The 21350-nt window shown below is 49.8% G+C and overlaps 2 protein-coding genes and 1 non-coding gene across 4 annotated transcripts; 2 read left to right on the top strand and 1 right to left on the bottom strand.

Moving 5' to 3' along the window:
* The first annotated feature begins 8070 nt into the window (after nucleotides 1-8070).
* TREM2 (triggering receptor expressed on myeloid cells 2) lies at nucleotides 8071-12869 on the top strand. Its single transcript, XM_069564749.1, has 5 exons — nucleotides 8071-8264; nucleotides 9721-10071; nucleotides 11436-11526; nucleotides 12290-12483; nucleotides 12566-12869. The coding sequence occupies exons 1-5, from the start codon at nucleotides 8225-8227 to the stop codon at nucleotides 12580-12582; spliced, it is 693 nt and encodes a 230-aa protein (XP_069420850.1). The 5' UTR covers nucleotides 8071-8224; the 3' UTR covers nucleotides 12583-12869.
* A 661-nt stretch (nucleotides 12870-13530) lies between these two features.
* TRNAG-UCC (transfer RNA glycine (anticodon UCC)) lies at nucleotides 13531-13602 on the bottom strand. The gene has a single exon. It is a non-coding gene; the product is annotated as a tRNA-Gly (tRNA).
* Nucleotides 13603-16600: 2998 nt separating this feature from the next.
* On the top strand, nucleotides 16601-21313 carry TREML1 (triggering receptor expressed on myeloid cells like 1). Of its 2 annotated transcripts, none has more exons than XM_069563137.1 (6): nucleotides 16601-16751; nucleotides 16939-17271; nucleotides 19257-19374; nucleotides 19782-19867; nucleotides 20360-20412; nucleotides 20772-21313. In XM_069563137.1, the coding sequence occupies exons 1-6, from the start codon at nucleotides 16709-16711 to the stop codon at nucleotides 21084-21086; spliced, it is 948 nt and encodes a 315-aa protein (XP_069419238.1). In that variant the 5' UTR covers nucleotides 16601-16708; the 3' UTR covers nucleotides 21087-21313. The 2 variants fall into 2 exon arrangements, with proteins under 2 accessions (XP_069419238.1, XP_069419237.1); XM_069563136.1 differs by having other exon boundaries at nucleotides 16605-16751; nucleotides 19779-19867.
* Nucleotides 21314-21350: the final 37 nt, after the last annotated feature.

The raw sequence follows: 21350 nt of genomic DNA, 5'->3' as shown, positions 1-21350 counted from the left end.
ATACACAGCCTTGACGTACTCCTTTTCCTATTTGGAACCAGTCTGTTGTTCCATGTCCAGTTCTAACTGTTGCTTCCTGACCTAACAGAAGCAGAAGATATTAAGAAGAGGTGGCAAGAATACACAGAAGAACTGTACAAAAAAGATCTTCATGACCAAGATAATCACGATGGTGTGATCACTCACCTAGAGCCAGACATCCTGGAATGTGAAGTCAAGTGGGCCTTAGAGAGCATCACTATGAATAAAGCTAGTGGAGGTAATGGAATTCCAGTTGAGCTATTTCAAATCCTGAAAGATGATGCTGTGAAAGTGCTGCACTCAATATGCCAGCAAATATGGAAAACTCAGCAGTGGCCACAGGACTGGAAAAGGTCAGTTTTCATTCCAATCCCAAAGAAAGGCAATGCCAAAGAATGCTCAAACTACCGCACAATTGCACTCATCTCACATGCTAGTAAAGTAATGCTCAAAATTCTCCAAGCCAGGCTTCAGCAATATGTGAACCGTGAACTTCCAGATGTTCAAGCTGGTATTAGAAAAGGCAGATGAACCAGAGATCAAATTGCAAACATCCACTGGATCACCAAAAAAGCAGGAGAGTTCCAGAAAAACATCTATTTCTGCTTTATTGACTATGCCAAAGCCTTTGGCTGTGTGGATCACAATAAACTGTGGAAAATTCTGAAAGAGATAGGAATACCAGACCACCTAACCTGCCTCTTGAGAAATCTGTATGCAGGTCAGGAAGCAGCAATTAGAACTGGACATGGAACAACAGACTGGTTCCAAATAGGAAAAGGAGTACATCAAGGCTGTGTACTGTCACCCTGCTTATTTAACTTCTATGCAGAGTACATCATGAGAAACGCTGGGCTGGAAGAAACACAAGCTGGAATCAAGATGGCCAGGAGAAATATCAATAACCTCAGATATGCAGATGACACCACCCTTATGGCAGAAAGTGAAGAGGAACTAAAAAGCCTCTTGAGGAAAGTGAAAGTGGAGAGTGAAAAAGTTGACGTAAAGCTCAACATTCAGAAAACGAAGATCATGGCATCTGGTCCCATCACTTCATGGGAAATAGATGGGGAAACAGTGGAAACAGTCAGAAACTTTATTTTGGGGGCTCCGAAATTACTGCAGATGGTGATTGCAGCCATGAAATTAAAAGACGCTTACTCCTCGGAAGGAAAGTTATGACCAACCTAGATAGTATATTCAGAAGCAGAGACATTACTTTGCCGACTAAGGTCTGTCTAGTCAAGGCTATGGTTTTTCCAGTGGTCATGTATGGATGTGAGAGTTGGACTGTGAAGAAAGCTGAGCACTGAAGAATTGATGCTTTTGAACTGTGGTGTTGGAGAAGACTCTTGAGAGTCCCTTGGACTGCAAGGAGATCCAACCGGTCCATCCTAAAGGAGACCAGTCCTGGGTGTTCATTTGGAAGGACTGATGCTAAAGCTGAAACTCCAATACTTTGTCCACCTCATGAGAAAAGTTGACTCATTGGAAAAGACTCTGATGCTGGGGGGGATTGGGGGTAGGAGGAGAAGGGGATGACAGAGGACAAGATGGCTGGATGGCACCACCGACTCGATGGACAAGAGTTTGGGTAAACTCTGGGAGTTGGTGATGGACAGGGAGGCTTGGCATGCTGCGATTCATGGGCGCAGAGTTGGACACGATTGAGTGACTGAACTGAACTGAACTGATGTTGCCCTCTGGAATTCCAAAACTCCCCACAGACCCGCTGGTGAGAGTGTTTCCTGGTGTTTGGAAACTTCTCCTCTTTTAAAACTCCCTTCCCCGGATGGATTTCCACCCCTACCTCTTTTGTCTCTCTTTTCATCTTTTATATTTTGTCCTGCCTCCTTTTGAAGACAACGGGCTGCCTTTCTGGGTGCCTGATGTCCTCTGCCAGCATTCAGAAGTTTTTTTGTGGAATTTGCTCAGTGTTCAAATGTTCTCTTGATGAATTTGTTGGGGAGAAAGTGGTCTTCCCATCCTATTCCTCCACCATCTTAGGACTGCCCCCACCTCCGCGCATTTTGAAAACGATGGCCCAGCAGCTGTGAAGTCTCAGTCAAAGTCAGACATCACTTCCCCCAAGTCCTGCTTCTGGTTCTAGGGCTTCCCTCAGCTATGTTGTCATTGTGTCCAGGAACCCCGAGGCTTCAAGAGACCTGAGTTCTCCAGCACGTACATGGCAAGTGAATAAATGCATGCATGCAATCACTGTTGCAAAAGTTCTAGGGCCACAACAGATTTCCCAACCTGGGGATACAACAAAAGGACTGAGAACCCCCAGTGAAATGGACTCTTGGAGGGCACAAATAAAGCCTTGTGTGTACTAGGACCCAGGAGAAAGGAGCAGGCTGAGCCAGACTTGCCTGTGAGGGCCCAGGAGTCTCCAGCAGAGGCACGGGTCAAACAGCGGCCTGCCACGGAATCAGGGGCACTGACTACAACAGTCCTGGGAGCCGAAGCATGCTCAAATAAGTTCTTTTGAGGGAAGTCACCATTACCTCCATTACCTCTACCATCAAACTACCTGATGTAGTTTGACATCAGGCCAAACTACAGGGAGGGAACACAGCTCTATCCAGCAGCAGAAAATTGGATTTAAGATATATTGAGTATGGCCTTGACTACCAGAGCAAGACCCAGTTTTACCCACAGCCAGTCCCTCCCACCAGGAAGTTTCCACAAACCTGTTATTCTCATCCTTCAGAGGGCAGACAGAAGGAAAACCACAATCACAGAAAACTAAGCAAACTGATAACATGGATCACAACCTTGTCTAACTCAATGAAACTATGAGCTGTGCTGTGTAGGGCCACCCAAGACAGATGGGTCATGGTGGAGTGTTTGGACAAAACGTGGTCCACTGGAGAAGAGAACAGCAAACCATTTCATCATTCTTGCCTTGAGAACCCATGAACAGTATGAAAAGGCAAAAAGATAGGACACTGAAAGACTAACTCCCCAGATCAGTAGGTGCCCAATATGGCTACTGGAGAAGAGTGAAGAAATAGCTCCAGAAAGAATGAAGAGGCTGAGCCAAAGCAGAAACAACACCCCGTTGTGGATGTCTCCAGTCATATAGGTAAAGTCTGAGGCTGTAAAGAACAATATTGCCTAGGAACCTGGAATGTTAGGTCCATGAATCAAGGCAAATTGGAAGTGGTCAAACAGGAGATGGCAAGAGTGAACATTGACATTTTAGGAATCAGTGAACTAAAATGGACTGGAATGGGTGAATTTAACTCAGATGACCATTATATCTCCTACTGTGGGCAAGAATCTCTTAGAAGAAATGGAGTAGCCCTCATAGTCAGCACTAGAGTCCGAAATGCAGTACTTGGGTGCAATCTCAAAAAGGACAGAATGATCTCTGTTCATTTCCCAGGCAAACCATTCAGTGTCATAGTAATTCAAGTCTATCCCCCAACAACCAATGCCAAAGAAGCTAAAGTTGACTGGTTCTATGAAGACCTATATGACCTTCTAGAACTAACACCCAAAAAAGATGTCCTTTTCATCATAGGGGACTGGAATGCAAGAGTAGGAAGTCAAGAGATACCTGAAGTAACAGGCAAGTTTGGCATTGGAGTGCAAAATGAAGCAGGGCAAAGGCTAACAGAGTTTTGCCAAGAGAATGAACTGGTCATAGCAAATACCCTTTTCTAACAACCCAAGAGATGACTCCACACAAGGACATCACCAGATGGTCAATACTGAAATCATGTTGATTATATTCTTTGCAGCAGAAGATGGAGAAGCTCTATACAGTCAGCAAAAATAAGACCTGGAGCTGACTATGGCTCAGATCATGAACTTCTTATGGCAAAATTCAGACTTAAATTGAAGAAAGTAGGGAAAACCACTAGGCCATTCAGGTATTGACATAAATCAAATCCCTTATGATTACATAGTGGAAGTAACAAATAAAGTCAAGGGATTAGATCTGATAGAGTGCCTGAAGAACTATGGATAGAGGTTCATGACATTGGACAGGAGGTGGTGATCAAAACCATCCCCGAGAAAAAGAAATGCAAAAAGGCAAAATGGTTGTCTGAGGAGACCTTACAAATAGCTGACAAAAGAAGAGAAGCCAGAGGCAAGGGAGATAAGGAAAGATATACCCATCTGAATGCAGAGTTCCAAAGAATAGCATGGAGAGTTAAGAAAGCCTTCCTAAGTAAACAATGCAAAGAAATAGAGGAAAACAATAGAATGGGAAAGACCAGACACCTCTTCAAGAAAATTAGATACCAAGGGAACATTTCATGCAAAGATGGGCACAATAAAGGACAGAAATGGTATGGACCTAACAGAAGCAGAAGATATTAAGAAGAGGTGGCAAGGATACACAGAAGAACTATACACAAAAGATCTTCATGACCCAGATAACCACGATGGTGTGATCACTCACCTAGAGCCAGACATCTTGGAGTGGGAAGTCAAGTGGGCCTTAGGAAGCATCACTATGAACAAAGCTAGTGGAACTGATGGAATTCCAGCTGAACTATGTCAAATCCTAAAAGATGATGCTGTTAAAGTGCTGCACTCAATATGCCAGCAAATACGGAAAACTCAGCAGTGGCCACAGGACTGGAAAAGGTCAGTTTTCATTCCAATCCCAAAGAAGGGCAATGCCAAAGAATGTTGAAACTACTGCACACTTGCACTCATTTCACACGCTAGTAAAGTAATGCTCAAAATTCTTGATGTCAGGCTTCAACAGTATGTGAACCGAGAACTTGCAGATGTACAAGCTGGATTTAGAAAAGGCAGACGAACCAGAGATCAAATTGCCAACATCCATTGGATCATAGAAAAAGCAAGGGAATTACAGAAAAACATCTATTTCTGCTTTATTGACTATGCTAAAGCCTTTGATTGTGTGGATCACAACAAACTGTGGAAAATTCTTAAAGAGTGGGGAATACCAGACCACCTGACCTGCCTCCTGCAAAACCTATATGCAGGTCAAGCAGCAACAGTTAGAACTGGACATGGAACAATGGACTGGTTCCAAATTGGGAAAGGAGTATGTCAAGGCTATCTATTGTCATCCTGCTTATTTAGCTTCTATGCAGAGTACATCATGCGAAATGTCTGGCTGGATGAAGTACAAGCTGGAATTAAGATTGCCAGGAGAAATATTAATAACCTCAGATATGCAGATGATAACACCCTTATGGCAGAAAACGAAGAGGAACTGAAGAGCCTCTTGATGAAAGTTAAATGGAGAGTAAAAAAGCTGGCTTAAAATTCAACATTCATAAAACTAAGATCATGGCATCTGGTCCCATCACTTCACGGGAAATAGATGGGGAAACAGTGGAAACAGTGTCAGACTTTATTTTGGGGGGCTCCAAAATCACTGCAGATGATGACTGCAGCCATGAAATTAAAAGACGCTTGCTCTTTGGAAGAAAAGCTATGACAAACCTAGAGAGTGTATTAAAAAGCAGAGACATCACTTTGCCAACAAAAGTCCATCTAGTCAAAGCTATGGTTTTTCCAGTAGTCGTATGGATGTGAGAACTGGACCATAAAGAAAGCTGAGCATTGAAGAATTGATGCTTTTGAACTGTGATGTTAGAGAAGACTCTTGAGAGTCCCTGGGACTGCAAGGAGATCAAATCAGCCAATTCTAAAGGAAATCAACCCTGAATGTTCATTGGAAGGACTGATGCTGAAGCTGAAAACTCCAAAACTTTGGCCACCTGATGCGAAGAGCTGAATCATTAGAAAAGATTCTGATGCTGGGAAAGGCTGAAGACAGGAGGAGAAGGGGATGACAGGATGAGATGGTGGATGGCATCAGTGACTCAATGAACATGAGTTTGAGCAAGCTTCGGGAGATCGTGAAGGACAGAAAAGCCTGGAGTGCTGCAGTCCATGGGGTCACAGAGTCAGACATGACTGAGTAATTGAATAACAACAATAATCAGAGAATGAAGGCATTCAGAGTGAATGATGTATTAGAGGGGGAGAGATCTGTGACCAAGTATGAGGTCGTGGGTATCTTTGAATGCAGATTTAGCAAATGGAAAGGAAAGATTCTGTGCTTGGACGTGGGGTCATGTAGAATGTTCCTGTGCTCAGATATGAGGATCAGGGGATTGAACTACAAATCAGCACAAGCTTAGAGAAGGAGTTTTGTATGTGCATGCTGTGAATTCATATACATGAACTGGCAGAGATTTCTTGGTGCCTGTCCTTTGCTATGAGGCTTAGAGGAACAAAAATCATACCCTTTTCTCAGGTAGGAAGGATGTGGGAAGAAGAGGTCAGAATGGAGCATAAATGGGACTGGAAGTAAGGTAAAGATTCACGGGATTTCAGAGTTCTGTTTTGGCCTAAGATATAGGAAGTTAGAAACACTTTTAAAATAGCACCAAAATCATGGACCAGAGAGAAATTTAACAAAATATGTGAAAGATCTGTATGCCAAAAACCATAAAACATTGGCGACAGAAACCATAGAAGAAGTAACTAAATGGTGAGCTAGAATGTGTCCAAGGATTGAAAGACTCAGTAGTGTTAAGATGTCTGTTGTTTAGTTGCTAAGTCATGTCTGACTCTTTTGCAACCCCATGCATTGTAGCCTGTCAGGCTCCTCTGTCCATGCGATTTGGGGGGCAATAATACTGGAGTGGGTAGCCATTTCCTTCTGCAGGGGATCTTCCCAACCCAGGGATCAAACCTGCATCTCCCGCATTGCAGTTGGATGGATTCTTTACCGCTGAGCCACCAGGAAGTCCATTAAGATGTCTGCTGGTGCTGCTGCTAAGTCGCTTCAGTCGTGTCCGACTCTGTGCAACCCCATAGGTGGCAGCCCACCAGGCTCCCCCGTCCCTGGGATTCTCCAGGCAAGAACACTGGAGTGGGTTGCCATTTCCTTCTTCCTCCCAAATTAAGCTATAGAGTCAATGAAATCCCATCAAAAGCCTGATAGGCTTTGGGGAGAGTGGAGGGGGTAGAAATTGACAGGGAGATTCTAAAATCTACATTCCAAAGCAAAGTTACTAAAGCAGTTAAAACCATTTTGAGAAGGAACAGTGTAGTTGGATTACATCACCTGATTTTAAGACTTGTTATAAAGTTACAATGAATATGACCCAGCAATCCCACTAGGGCATATACTCTGAGAAAACCATAATTCAAAAAGACACATAATTCAAAAAGTACCCCAATGTGCACAGCAGCACTATTTGCAGTAGCCAGGACATGGAAGCAACCTAAACTTCCATTGACAGATGAATGGATAAAGAAGATGTGGTATCTATACACAATGGAATATTACTCAGCCATGAAAAGGCATGAAATCGAGTCATTTGTAGCGATGTGGATGGACCTAGAGCCTGTCATATGGAGTGAAGTGTCAGAAAGAGAGAAACAAATATTGCATATTAAATGCATATGTATGGAATCTAGAAAAATGGTATTGATGAACCTATTTGCAGGGCAGGAATAGAGATATAAATGTAGAGATGTGGACTAAGAGAGAGAAGGAGAGGGTGGAATGAATTGGGAAAATAGCACGGACATATATCCACTACCGTGTGAAATAGACAGCTAGTGGGAAGCTGCTGTAGAGCCCAGGGAGCCCAGCTCAGAGCTCTGTGATGACCTGGAGGGTTGGCATTGGGGGCAGGGGTGGGAGGGAGGCTCAAGAGGGAGGGGATGTATGTATACATACAGCTGACTCACTTTGTTAGTACAGCAGAAACACAACATCGTAAAGCAATTGTACTCCAATAAAAAAAAGCAAAGCCCCAATGAGTAGTCAAGGTAGGGTGTGATTGGTAAAAGACCAACACATAGATCAAAGGAACAGAATGGACAGTCAAGATGGAGACCTACACGTCAAATGACTTTCAATGAAGATACTAAGGCAAATGAGTGGAGAAAGGATAATCTCAACCAATGAGAAGGCTGGTACGGGCTGGCCCGTGAGCCGCCCTCTCAGCGGTCTGGGATCCACAGCACCCCCTGCTGGGCTGCAGCGGTGGCTCCTCCTCTCCCGTCTTCACCTCCCCCGCTCTGCTCCTCCTCCCTGAATCATGAAGCCAGATCCCAGTCCTGACGGTTGCTCAACCTCCAGGAGCCAGTTCCTGTGGGCAGTGTCTGGGGAGCCCGACCCTCGTGAAAAGACGAGATCTTGCACAAGGCACCCTGCGTCTGTCCTCCACAAGGGAAGGGTGACATGGAGCTTGTCGGGCTGCTCATCCTGCTCGCTGTCACAGGTAGGAGTCCCTCCCTCCGCTGCTGACTCTCCCTCCCCTTCCTTGAGTCTGTGGCAAGTGGGTGGGTGGGGAGCGCTGAGCCACACTCTAAAGACGGCTGAAATCCTCCGCCTGTCCTGCACCCCCGCTTCCCACTGTGCCCCGTATTCTCCACGCTTTCCCTCCCTCCCCAGTATCAGCTCTTCACGCTGGTGGAGGCATCAGAGGCTGGTGGATTTGGACACCTAGAAAGAGGAGGAGTTCTGATGGTGGCATCTCAGGCACTAGCTAGTAGTTGGGGGAAGTTTGGGGAGCACTGGTAGGAGTCCCTAACATTTTGAACCACTTGAGCATAAAACTAGTCCCAGAGGAATAGCAGGGTGGGAGGGAGAAAAGAACCCAGCACTGGGAATCTGCATCTTTGGGGTACCCCTCCTGGGCTCTGAAGGTCCTCCTGTCCTCAGCCCTGGGGGCTGAAGGTTCTGTGATTGAGCTGCAGGGATGAGCACCCCAGAATTTTGCACATGACAGCATTTTCTCATTGGGGGATGCTTCTTGCTCCCCCAGAGGAAAAGTCACATGGTGTTGGGGGGAGACAATGTTCCAGTGAAGATGGAGTTTCTTAGCTGGAGGTGGGGCAGGGAAGGCAGGGGGATGTTGGTCTGCCTGGAGGCAGATGGACAGGGTGGTATGGGGGATATTGCTTATCAGGTCTCTCTGGTTCCAAAAGGCAGGCCACCAGCTCCCTAATCCTGGCAAGTTTCTGTCACCCATGTGGTTGACAAAGTGATTGAAGAGAAGGGAGGCTGAGGCAGAGGGTGCTGGGTGATTCTCTTTCAGCCCCTGCCCTGGCATCAGACTGGCGCTCCCCCACCCCAAGGAGGGTCCCTAAAATAGCAGCCTCATGTTTCCCCCAAAATAGCTCTGAGATGCATCCCTCCTGAAAGGGGAACAAAGCCACAGAAATAGGGAAGCTGGAAGCTAAAGGTCACAAAGAGGAGAATGTGGGGCTGCTACTGGCGTGGGCAGCTGCAGAGTTAGCAAGCATGGCGGGCATGGGGAGGGAGCGTTCAGCCCCCCGTGGGACCAGCCCCAGGCCTGAGAGGCCACTGGCCTTGCTCTCTTGACATGGACGGGGAGAGACGAGGGCATGATCCCCTGTAACAGGAAGAACACGTGTGGACTAGGACCGGCAGGAACTTCAAGACCAAGTGTCTCTGGAAATAGGCTCAGAGAGGGTCAATTACTTCTCTAAAGTGGTCCAACAAGTCCAGTGGTGATAAAGCCAGACCCAGACCCAGGACCCAGGGTTCCTGGTTTCCTCACTTGCTATAAACACACACTTGGGCTTTGCCACCTCTTCCCAGCTTATGTGGACCTGAGTTCCTTACGGGCAGGACTGCTGTCTCTTCTGTTCAGTGAGCATAGTAGGTGTTCAGTAAACACACGGTGCAGTGAAGGGACGTCTCCTCCCCAGAGCCGTCCGGAGCGCACAACACCACGGTGTTCCAGGGCACGATGGGCCGGTCCCTGCGGGTCTCCTGCCCCTACAACTCCTTCAAGCACTGGGGGAGACGCAAAGCCTGGTGCCGCCAGCTGGGTGAAGAAGGCCTGTGCCAGCAAGTGGTCAGCACCCACCCCTCGTGGCTGCTGTCCTTCCTGAAGAGGCGCAACGGGAGCACGGCCATCACAGACGACGCCCTGGGGGGCACACTCACCATCACGCTGCGGAATCTTCAAGCCCACGACGCTGGCCTCTACCAGTGCCAGAGCCTCCACGGCAGCGAGGCTGACACCCTCAGGAAGGTCCTGGTGGAGGTGCTGGCTGGTGAGTGGGCGGCTGACTGCACCCCGCCCTGAGGCTGGGGCTCTGAGCACAGGATCGACCACCCTCGGGGCTTTTGGGGGCCCTGGGAGGTCCCACGGTGTGGATTTTGTCCCCCTGCCCAACTGAGGGCCACTGTGGCTCGTTGTGCCGATTGCTGACTGCACGAGGGGGTCGCCATCCAGCCCTGTGCCCCGCTCCAGGCTGCGCGCCCTGGTGGAGGACTGCATCGCTTGCAGGAAGGGTACAGTCCTTTACAGACACTTAGGAGCTAGCTGTGGTCCTGCTCCCCTCCAAACAGCTTTATCCATCTGGCATCCCGTTGGGATGTGAGCCCTGAGGTGGTCCTTAAGGAGTAGGAGGACATTCACTCATTCCCTCACCCAACCACCCAAAGCACCTACCAATGTAGATTAAGCACCAACTTGGTACAGAAAAACAGGCCCAGAAAGGAACACTGCTGTGACCAGGGGCAACTGCTTCTCCTCTCCGGGCCTCCATTTCCCCATCTTTAAATGGTGGTGATGGAGTGGGTGCCGCTGACCCCATATGGCTCCCGTAAGAAACAAGCAACAGAGTTTTACAGTGCTTGGGGGCAGTGACAGCCCTCGCCCCAGTCTCCTGCTGCTAACTGCTTGGGATCGTCATTCCCGGTTTAACTAGGTGAGATAGGGAGTGCTGGGGTCCTTCTCGCCCCTGAGCTTGCACAGGGGTGCCCTCCAGGAAAGCGTTCTGTCTGTGTCTCCTGTGTCCCAAACAAATCTGAGGTTACAGATCCCTTTTCTGACTCTCTCTTTGTCCAACTCTTCCCCCTAACATGGCCCCTTATCATGGAAATGAAGGTCGGAAACTTGTCTAAGATGGGGAGGGTAGGTGAGACCATCTGCCTTAGACCCCAAACCCCATCTCCATGGAAGTAGGTGGCGAGGAAACACGGCGATCCTATCAGAGTCTAAGGTTCAGCTGACTCCCACAGATACAGCAGGAAAAGAGTAACAAGAATAACAACAATAATATCTGTAGCTGGTACAGCCAGCTTGACAGTCCACACCGGACTTTCAGAAACACTGATCGTCTCGTTTGCTCTTCCCAAAGACCCTGTGTGATGGGAGGGTGGGGGTGCAGTCACTGAGCTCCTTCAGGGGATGGGCACTACACAGGCTGTTCTCGCTGAATCCTGCAACACTATTATTAAGAAGGGGTTCCTAACTGCTCCACTCTACAGGTGAGGAAACTGAGGCTCAGAGACGTTAACAACTTGATCCACACAGGGTGAGGTCCCAGAGAGCTTCACCCCACCCAGAGGGGTCCTCTCCACTGTGGCTTCAAGAAGGGGACTAGCAGCTCACAGGCTCTGTCTCCCACAGACCCCCGTGATTACCAGGACCCTGGAGATCTCTGGATCCCTGAGGGGTCTGAGAGCTTCGAGAATGCCCAGGTGGAGCACAGCATCTCCAGGTATAGTAACAAGTCTTTGCTAAGATCCCTAGGTAGACTCCACCCTGCAGAGCCCAGGCATGGGGTGGCAGCTGGGGGGCGGGGGGTGCCAGAAGCACAGATTCCGAGGCAACTGCAACAGGAAGGGATCTATATATGATCTTGTCTAAACACCCCTCCAACCCGCCAGTGTGTGTTGGTGTGACTGTACCAGTTGTTAAAATATTGCAAAACTTCCCTAACAGTTTATAAATAGCTGATGCTCCAAGATTCTTGAATGACTGGCCTCCCACCCCTTCCCCTGGTAGCCCTCAGACAGAATCCTCACAGTTCAGCAACAATGAAAGTTTTAGGATTAATATTTCAGCACAAAACTTGTACCCCCAGATCCCTGCTTCCCTGACAGGACCAGAATCAGTTCTGACTGGTTCTTGACTATGTACTGGTGTTTAAACACTGTTAGTATAACCATGAAGTGCACGTGTGTGTGCACACACACACAAAAACACACCACAACACATCACACCATCATGAAGGCAGAAAACCGCTCAGCGAGGGAGGTGGTTGTTTGAAAGTACTCAGCAGGCAGATCCATGCCTGGAACTCAGGTCTCCTGACTACAGGCTCCCTAAGCCCCATAAAGCCTCATCCAGGGCTGGCGGTGGGTGGGGGAGGTGTCCCCAGCCCCCAGAGCTCCTGAGGTCTCCCCATTCCTTCTCTGAGGACAGATTCCAGCGTGTGTGTCCCCTCATGGCCTCCCACATGCCCTCTTTGTTTCTCCAAGGAGCCTTTCGGAAGAGGAGAGCCCCTTCCCACCCACTTCCATCCTTTTCCTCCTGGCCTGCATCTTTCTCAGCAAGCTTCTAGCAGCCAGCGCCCTCTGGGCTGCAGCCTGGCATGGGCAGAAACAACGGCCACCCCAGGCCAGTGGACCGGACTGTGGCCACAACCCAGGTTACCAGCTCCAAACTCTGACAGGTGAGCTTGGAGAGCACAGTGGTGGCCGGGGGCTGGAGAGGTGGGGCAGAGAGGCGCTGAGTGAGTACCCTGTCTGTTGCAGAGCTGAGAGACACATGAGAGAGGAGGACCCTCAGTGGAGAGAGGTTCAGGAGAGGTCTGCACGGATCACTCCAGCCTGCTGCACACCCGCCCCTTGGCCACCAAGTCTCCTGGCTCTGCTTTGGCAAAAGGCCGCTCTGCCTCTACCCTTCTTCCTTTGGCCGTGGAAGCACGCGCGCGTGTGTGTGTGCTCACGCACGCACGTGTGCGCATGGGAGGTGGGAAGGATACCTCCAGCTTCTGGACATTGGCCATTAAACAGTCTCACAAATAAACCCAAGACGTCATGTTTCTTTGATGGTTTAGGGTGTCATGAAGGTCTTCTCTTTTGCTACAAGGCTAGGAGAGGGAATACCGATGAGGAGAAGTCAGAAGGTCTGGCTCCTTAGGGTCCAGGGTCTTAGAATACCACGTTCTGCCATTTCCACAGGCTCCAAACTGGCCCAACTTTTTAAGTCTTCTCTCTCCTTCCTAGAGATCTGATTACCAAGCCCTGCTTCCCTCTGTGGAATTTCTCTAGCATCTTCTCTCATCCTCCTGCCTCCCGTCCACTCGTTCCCTATGATTATTGCTGGGCCCCCACTCCAGGCCCCCCTCCCTCTGCCTGTCTCAAGCCCCCCCCCCCCCCAAGACCATCCAGTTCCCAGCTGACTCATCCATTCATCTCCCTAGAGGTTTGTTTTTATCGTGTTATGCTCCCTCCAGAGAAATGGCAAGGGCTTGGGTTGTTGGCACAGCATACCAGAGCTAGGGACTACTGGTCCAAGCCCCAAGCCTCTCATCGTATAGAAGGGAAACTGAGGCTCAAAAGGGAAAGATTTACCCAGAGTCCCCTGTGCAGCCTGGAAATCCTACTTTCACTTGACTTTCCAGGTGCCCTTCCCTCTAGCTCAACCCTACTTATTTATTTAAAATAATCCCCCCCTCATTTTTTTTAGCCACGCTGCATAGCTTGCAGCATCTTAGTTCCCTGACCAGGGATTGAACCTGGGCCCCAGCAGTGGAAGTGTGGAGTCCTAACCACAGGACTACCAGGGAAGTTCCAATCCTACTTATTTCAATAAAAACTGATATTTTCTGTGCCAGGTACCAGTCCAGGCATTGGAGACACAACAGTGAACAAGACAAGCAAAGATTTCTGCCCACAGAGAGCCTTGATCTAATGGGAAGAAGGCAGACAGACAAATACAATGTCGGTCAGTCAGCTGGTTGGGAGTGCGGGGAGGGCAGAAGGCCCGGGGAATGATGCAATTCTAAGGGGTAGTCAGGAGGCACCACTTGAGAAACACCTCAGGGAAGCAAGGCAGGAAGAGTGTTCGAGACACTGGGAACAACCAAGGCAGCTCGGGGAACCTCATCTCTCTCTTCAACACACACACACACCTCCTGGACCAAGCATGAGGGGAAACTAGATGGAAGCTACCCTGAAGGCGGGCTGTCCTCGAGGAGGAAGTGGGCTGGCCATATCTGCAGGCTCTCTGTCCCGGCCTCAGAGCGGAAGGCCAGGAGTCCCTCTCCACGGCCACATGTGGCTGCATTGCTCCCTAACCTGGATGCGAGTCCCTGGGGTTTGGAATCACTGGGAAAGAGCCCTCGGTGCAGCCCTGTGTATCAGCCTCAGGTTAATAGGTCACTCCCCTTGTCACAGCCCTGCCCCACCCACTCCCGTCGAGGCTGTTCCGCTGGCCTCTGCCCCCAGCTCTTGGATCCTGGTCTAGTCTGTGTTTCCCTGGCCTCCCTGACTCAGCTGCACTCTAGTGAAACTTCCCCGTTGGGTCCTGGTGCAGTCGTCTCCTTCCTGCAGACCCAGGCACAGTCTAGGAGCCAAGACAGAGCAGAGCCCAAAGCGAGCCCACGCCAGCGCCCTCCCGCCCACCCCGCCTGAGCACCGGGAGTGAAGGGACAGAAGGGGAGGCTCTGGGGGTGTGCCTGGTGGAGGGGTGCTGCTGGAACTTTCCTGCTCTTGGGAGCTCAGCCTTCGCTCCTTCCTGCTCGGCCAGGTCAGAGACGTCCACCCTGGGATCCCCCGCCTTTCACTCTCGAGTGCACACTGAACTGAAAGCGTTTTCCAATGTGAAGTTTGCCTCCTTAAGAAACCTTGAGCAAGTTCCTTAACTGCTCTGAGCCTCAGGCTCCTTGCACATAAAGACAAACAAAAATCCCAACACCAAACCAAACCCCAACAACCCTACTTTGGTGGGTTTTTATGAGATTGAAAGAAATAACATGAAAGTCCCTGGCCAGCTGTCTGGCACATAGTAGGTCCTGCATAAGCACTGGCTTTCTTCCTCTTCTCAAACGCCTGGTGAGAGGACATGTCACTGGGTCCTTGCCACTTCTGTCCCAGGCACCCAGTGGGGGACTGTGTCTGTTTTAGGCACTCAATAAATATTGAAGACAGTTCTCCTCCTCACACAAATCTCCCAGGTTGGCTTATTAGAGCAAAGATAATTTTCTGGTAAGGAAATAAAAGAAAGACTGATACGCCTTGGCAGAACAGACATACATCCGTCCATATCACTCACAAGGGAGACCCAGGTGTCCAGTCGGCTGGAGACTCTGCCAGTGTTAGCACCGAGAGTCCTGTGTCCCCAGAAAACCCTCACCCCAGGTGAACAGGGACAGCTGGTCTCCATATCACCGTGTCCACGAGACTCGGCTAAACACAGCTTTCTCCGGCTCCTGGTCCCTGCTTCGCATTCTCAGCTCCCTTGCTCCTGGAGGGAGGAGGAGGTAGGGAGAGGGGAGGAGGAGGGCAGGGAGGACAGAAGAAGGAGGGAGGGTGGTTTTTCCAGGCCCCTTTGCAGGCATGAGCATCTAGGTCAGAGCAGTGTGTCCTCCCAGGCATTCCCACCTGGCCTGCTCCGGTCTGAGCACTGGCGCATCGCTGGTGTCAGCAGGTTCACCCCTCACATTCTGTGCAGGATCCCCAGCCCCAGTTCTGCACAGGGTGATGCAAATGGGGGCCAGATGGACCCTGTGCAGGGATTGGGTTTGTGTCATGGAGAGGAACCCCAAATTATGAGACTTGGAGCTGATATAGAGCATCTGGCAGGTTGAGCATTGGCCCATCTTCCTCTCTGGTGGGAGAGAGAGACATCTTTACTTCGGAATAGAACCTGATCATTTCCAGGGAGGAAGGGGAAGGATGGAAGCAAATCTCTCTGGAGCTGACATGCTGTCTCTAACTCCCCAGGCACATTTGCTCTTCAAGCTCCCTGGAACAAAGCTCGGTCAGTGACCTTTCCTGAGAAGGCCCCGATCATGCAGAAACATGAACATATTCACAGAGAACTGTCTTCTGACAGAGAGGACAGTGCATTCATGAAATAAAAATAATACATCAAAAATGCTTGGAGAATTAAAAATACTATAAATTAAAAGCACTAAGGGATAAAAATTTGAAGGACAAGGATAGAAGGGATGGAAGAAAAAATATGAGGATATCTTCCAGGAATCAGAACACAATGGGCAAAAAAAAAAAAAAAGGAAGGAAACCTAGACAGAAAAGCTATGAAAATGAGATGAGTACAGGAGGCTCAATATCCGATTAATTGTCAAAGCAGTAGTGCAGCTCCTGCAAGTGGAGAACGTGGTCCACACCGGATGTGCTAGGGAGCACTCAGCACAGGGAGCGAAGACAGGTCAGCCCAGGGTGCACCATCGAGGGGGGGCTTCCTGGATGATCTCTGGAGAGCTCGGGTAGGGCACTCACACAGAATTTAAAATTAAGATGGACTCAGGCCCTGGGGAGGACATTTTACTTCCCTCCTTCACAGCTCTGCATCATCAGATTCTATATTTGGAATACCCTGAAGATCATCTTCCCCCTTTCTCTAGTGCTCCCTGGTTGCCATAATCCTCCTCCCTGACTTCACTCCTTAGGGGTGCCCAGGATCCCAGGCTTCTGTATTCCTTGGGCCTTCTCATTCTGCCTCGCCCACTCCTATCTGGAGCACTGAGCCAACCAGAGCTTGGAACAGCTCCTTCTCCCCACCCATGGCGGGGCCCACCAGTGCCTGCTTCCCAACCCCATGGTCACTGAGAGCCCCACGTGAGTGTCTGAGGCCAAATTTCCTGCCCCCAGGGGAATGCTGTGTCAGTGCCCAGAGGAGCCTCAGAGCTGACATCTCCTCGCCCAGCCATGGGCCCCAAACTGCTCCTGCTGCTGCTCCTGGGACTAGTAGGTAAGGTTCAGAAGGAGCTGCACTCTGGGCCCCATGTACCCTGCTCCATGCCCAGGGATAATTGGCATTGCCCTGGCAACAATTACATGTGTAGGCCCAGAAGTGGACCTCTAGACCCCTGACCCCCTGGGCAGTGGGTGGACCAGGAGGTGCCCTGCCTGACATTCCCTCAACTTTCCTTCCCTAGGCCAGGGCTCGACTGGCAGCCTCCCGGAGCTGCTGCAGGCACCCAAGGGGAGCTCCATCCTGGTGCAGTGCCACTACCGACTCCAGGATGTCAAGGCACAAAAGGTGTGGTGCCAGGTCCTGCCAGAGGGATGCCAGCCCTTGGTGACATCAGCTGTGAATCGCGGGGCCCCAGCTGGCAGCCGCGTATTTCTCACCGACCTGGGGGGCGGCCTGCTCCAGGTGGAGATGCTTGCCCTGCGGGAGGAGGATGCTGGAGAGTATGCCTGTGTGGTGGAGGGCCTCTCGGGGCCCCAGACTGTGCACAGGGTCACTCTGGATGTGCTTCCTGCAGGTGAGTTATCCCAGCCTGGCCAGCAGCCCTGGCCTGCCCTCCTGCCCCAACCTGCCGCTCTTGGGTCCTTGGTGGGTGGGAGCCCTTGTGGGTGAGGAATATTGGCCAAATGCCCAATATTCTTTTGACAGCTCTGCAAGGAACGGAAGCCAAACTGGGTGAGAAGTCTGAGATAAATCAGACAAAGAGCAGTCCCCTTTCCGCTCTTGCATGGGTGGGTCTCCCCACAGGAAGTCACATCCTTCTTCCCCTACTCAGGGTCTTGGCCTCCTCATCCAGCATTTTTAACATACCATATGCTGTTATTTCCCCCTTAGAAATGCTTTAAACAAAGTTTTGATTCAGACATATCAACCGGAATTAATTTTTTGGTATACGTTCCAGGCTTAAGATTAATGGCTTAAAAACTACTGAATTTATACCTTATTTTATAAGTCTTCACTGAGCGTCTAGTATGTGTCTCATGTAACAGGCAGGGTACATTCAATGGCTGAATTCCTTTGACTTATTCAGTTTTAAAAACAGAAAAAGTGTCTCATCAATATATAGTCAATATTCTCGACCCTATTTCAGTTTACAAAGTACTCTTCACAGGATTCATTTTTACAGTCTATAACTTTCTCATGTCTAAATATTTACTAAAAGAACATTTCAAAGTATTAAATATTCCTCAGAAAAGTACAATATTGTAAAAAATAATTGTTCTGTTGGGAACATGGTCAGCTACCTGAGGAAGCAGACTGTTCTACCTTCCTCTTATGGATGTTGACATCTTTTTGATTTTCAAGTATTCCTTTCTTAAGTAATTTGTGCCAAAGGCCCAAAATAAGGAAATCAAGACATTTTTCCTTGTGTTTTTCTCCATCTGTTATGAGGAGGGACTAAGCTGTCATTAGAATCTCTCTTGTGTCCATAATTTTTACTCATATTATAAACATACTCCTGTTAACTCTGCTTATCCTTTGTTCTCCTGCTTCCTTGACACTCTAAGGTCTAGTAACTCAAGGTTAGAGCTTCCTAAACGGCAAATGGTCACAAGACAATGCACTGGGGAAGGGTGGCAGGGAGATGGGTACCCTCAGTGGGACATCTGAGGTATGGGGACCCCAAGAGTTGTAGAGGATGGATATTCAGGCAAATGGGTAGAGCCCAGTATCCAGGGAGGATACAGCGGTCTTAAAAACCAGATCAGGACATATGCCACAAGGCTGGGGTCAATGATGTCTCAGTTCCTGGTTTACCGTGGGGCGGGGAGTGGGAATGGCGATTGCTAAGAACCAGGCAAGACCCTCCTCTCAGAGGATCTAGGAGGGCGGCTGCGTTCCCAAGGCAGATCCTCAGGCCGACAGAAACCAACCCTGAGCCCCACAGACAGAAGCTGAGCACATTGTTGGAATGACAAAAAAACTTGTCACAAAACTGAGTCTCAGGGTCTAAGCCAAAGCTCTCAGCAAGTGTCAGCTGGCACTGTGTCCCTTCAGGACCGACCCTATGTTCCTTAGCTCCAGAGCTTGGGATGGGGCCCAGCCAACCTGCAAGGCTGGTCACAAGGTTGCAGGTATGCAGAGAGGTCTAGTAGGCTGGGCCAAAGCCCCTTTAGAGAGCAAGTGATGAGAGCTGGGAGCAAGGTCCCCAAGGAGCTCAGAGTAGAGAGGCCTATTCTGGGGTGGGGAAGGGAAGTGGGCACAGATAACACAGTGGGGTTTCTGCATAGTCTGAGCAGCCTGACTGAGACTAGGCACAGGGGGAACGGGTAAAGGAGAAGAAATTCAGAGGGGGAGGTTGGGAGCTGGCAGCAGAGGGGACGTGAGCATATTCACAATCAGATAAAGACTTAGACTTCCAGAATAAGAGGCCCCTTAAGGAATATCCCAAGCACCCCTTTGTGTTTCTTACTCCAGACCTTCCTCAGTTCTACTCCCCAAGTCCCTCAGATCTCAGCAAGCCCTTCAACCCTGCTCAATAAGGACTTCCTTCTCACTCAGCTCCTGGCCTGAAAGAGGAGGAGGAGGAGATCCATCAGGATGGGACTCTGGGTGAGAGCTCCTCTTTGGACTCTGTAAACAGCGGCAGCCCTTTGGATACCAGCCAGGATAAGAAGAGGTACTGACAAGAACTGTATGTGGGTGGCTGGGAAAGGGTGATGGTGAAGATACAGCTTGTTTAGAGCCCCAGCCTAAATTGAAAGGAAAACTTACAACTCTCTCCACTCCTGGGGAAGCTGCTCAACAGGTAGGCAGGTAGGCAGACAGACAGGCATACCTCTCTATCCCAGTTCAGCACTGAGCCCTTTATTCCAGTAGATCTCCAGTCAGGATACCCTGATAATGTGTCTCTCTTCTTCCCTGCTTGAGTCTGCCTGCCTCATTCCATTAAAAAAAAAAAGCTCTTTCTCCTGACCATGGCACACCAAGAATGGTGCCTCTGCGCCACTTCTCCAGGATTCCTGCCAAGCAGCTCCCCACCAGGTTCAGGGCTAAGCTCACTTCCTTCTTCATGTGTCTCAGCAGACCCTGGATTTGGGGTGCTGTGTTCCTGCTGGGCCTGCTGGTGATGGTGGCGGTGGTGCTGCTTGCTGTGATGGTCAAAAGGAAAGGTGGGTAGATCTCCACCTGCGTATCCCAGCAGGGCTCTTCCAGCCCTGTATCAGCCACTCCTGCATTTGAGGCTGGGAATCCAGGTCTGCTCCCCCTACAGATGGGCCTCGGCAAGCGCCCCCAGGCCCTACAATTCCCATGGCTGAAAGGTGGAGAAGAGCACAGAGATTCCGTGGGAGGTGGCCTGGGGAGAGACAGGAATTGTAGGGTGAGACAGTGGCACTGGGGACAGGTGGCTGGAAGAGATGGGGGATTTCAGGAGATGGCTTGAGTGTTGAGACAGGATGAAGGGAGCTGTGGAAGTAGTAAGTGGGGGAGTTAGGGCTGGCCGGAGGTGGGGGCTGGGGAGATGGAGGGGGAAGACTTTGCTGTTGGGAGTGGGGATGTTTGAGTATGGGCTGGAACAGAGGTTGCCAAGGTTTCTGAAGAGAGTGCATGTGTGGGAGGCACTGAGTCAGCACAAGGAGCAGTCTGTGCTTCTGTTCCACCAGGAAACAGGTTTGCTGTCGGTGGACAGTTTCAGAGCAGTGGAATCTCAAACACGGTAAGAAACCTCTGCAGGCCCCCAGCCAAATTCCCTAGACCCTCTCTCTGCCATACTCACTGACAAGTCCTGGGATGATCGGGTGGAGAAAAGACTGGAACCCACATGAGGTCCAAATCCACTTCTTAAATGCAGTAAACTTGCCAACTATAGTCTTCTACCTTCCCACTTTGCCATCCACCTGCCCAGATTTAGGGAGATACTTGGGGCCTGAAAATCTTCCCAGTGAAGCCGTCTTGCCCACAGACATACTCAGGATTCCGGAGACAGATCCAGTGTGATCCTGGACTTCCCACCTCAAGGAACTGGGGTAGAGGGAGGCATTTTCTCTTTGCCTGACAGGCCTGCTTTTGTTATAGGCTCCCTCCTCAGTGGTCCACCACATCAGTGACTCTGGACTGGCTGTTGATTTGCCATCAGATGTACCATATGTCAAGCTTGACTCACCACCTTCCTTTGATGATACCACTTACACCAACCTTCCTGCTGACTCCCTGTCAGGGAAACTCCTACCCCTAGAACCACCCTCTGTGGCCCCTCTGCCTCCTAAGGTTGAGATCAGCTCCAAGCCTGTGACATACGCTACAGTCATCTTCCCTGGAAAGGGCAAGAGTGGAGGAGCTGCCTGCGAGCCAGCCCAGGAGCCGCCTAATAGCCAGGCTCCACCCAGCTGAGCTGTTCACCATCCTGTACACCACCGCAGATTAGCCCCAGGGTTTTCTGTAGCCATCCATGCAACCCATGCTCTAGATCCTTAGGCTATCAGATCTTTAGGATCTAAAGTCTTGACTTTCCTGATCTGGTAAGTGATACTTGGAATGACTGAGGTGTCCTGGGAAACTAGCCATGTTAGTTCCTCTGCCATTACACCAAAGAACTAAATAAACTCTAAATGATAATATATGAGCTCTTGATGCTTGGGAGGGAATGGAAGGGCC

This window comes from Ovis canadensis, chromosome 20 (assembly GCF_042477335.2).
Source record: "Ovis canadensis isolate MfBH-ARS-UI-01 breed Bighorn chromosome 20, ARS-UI_OviCan_v2, whole genome shotgun sequence".
NCBI lineage: Eukaryota > Metazoa > Chordata > Mammalia > Artiodactyla > Bovidae > Ovis > Ovis canadensis.
This window is presented reverse-complemented; position numbering and strand designations above follow the sequence as displayed.

What these genes read in the sequence shown, in the direction of transcription:
- TREM2 (XM_069564749.1), top strand. Translation starts at nt 8,225, where the DNA reads ATGGAGCTTGTCGGGCTGCTCATCCTGCTCGCTGTCACAG. An exon ending in CATCCTGCTCGCTGTCACAG is followed by an intron (nt 8,265 to 9,720) that starts GTAGGAGTCCCT and finishes TCTCCTCCCCAG; the next exon opens with AGCCGTCCGGAGCGCACAAC. An exon ending in GTGGAGCACAGCATCTCCAG is followed by an intron (nt 11,527 to 12,289) that starts GTATAGTAACAA and finishes TGTTTCTCCAAG; the next exon opens with GAGCCTTTCGGAAGAGGAGA.
- TREML1 (XM_069563136.1), top strand. Translation starts at nt 16,709, where the DNA reads ATGGGCCCCAAACTGCTCCTGCTGCTGCTCCTGGGACTAGTAG. An exon ending in TCTGGATGTGCTTCCTGCAG is followed by an intron (nt 17,272 to 19,256) that starts GTGAGTTATCCC and finishes CTTCTCACTCAG; the next exon opens with CTCCTGGCCTGAAAGAGGAG. An exon ending in GCAGTGGAATCTCAAACACG is followed by an intron (nt 20,413 to 20,771) that starts GTAAGAAACCTC and finishes CTTTTGTTATAG; the next exon opens with GCTCCCTCCTCAGTGGTCCA.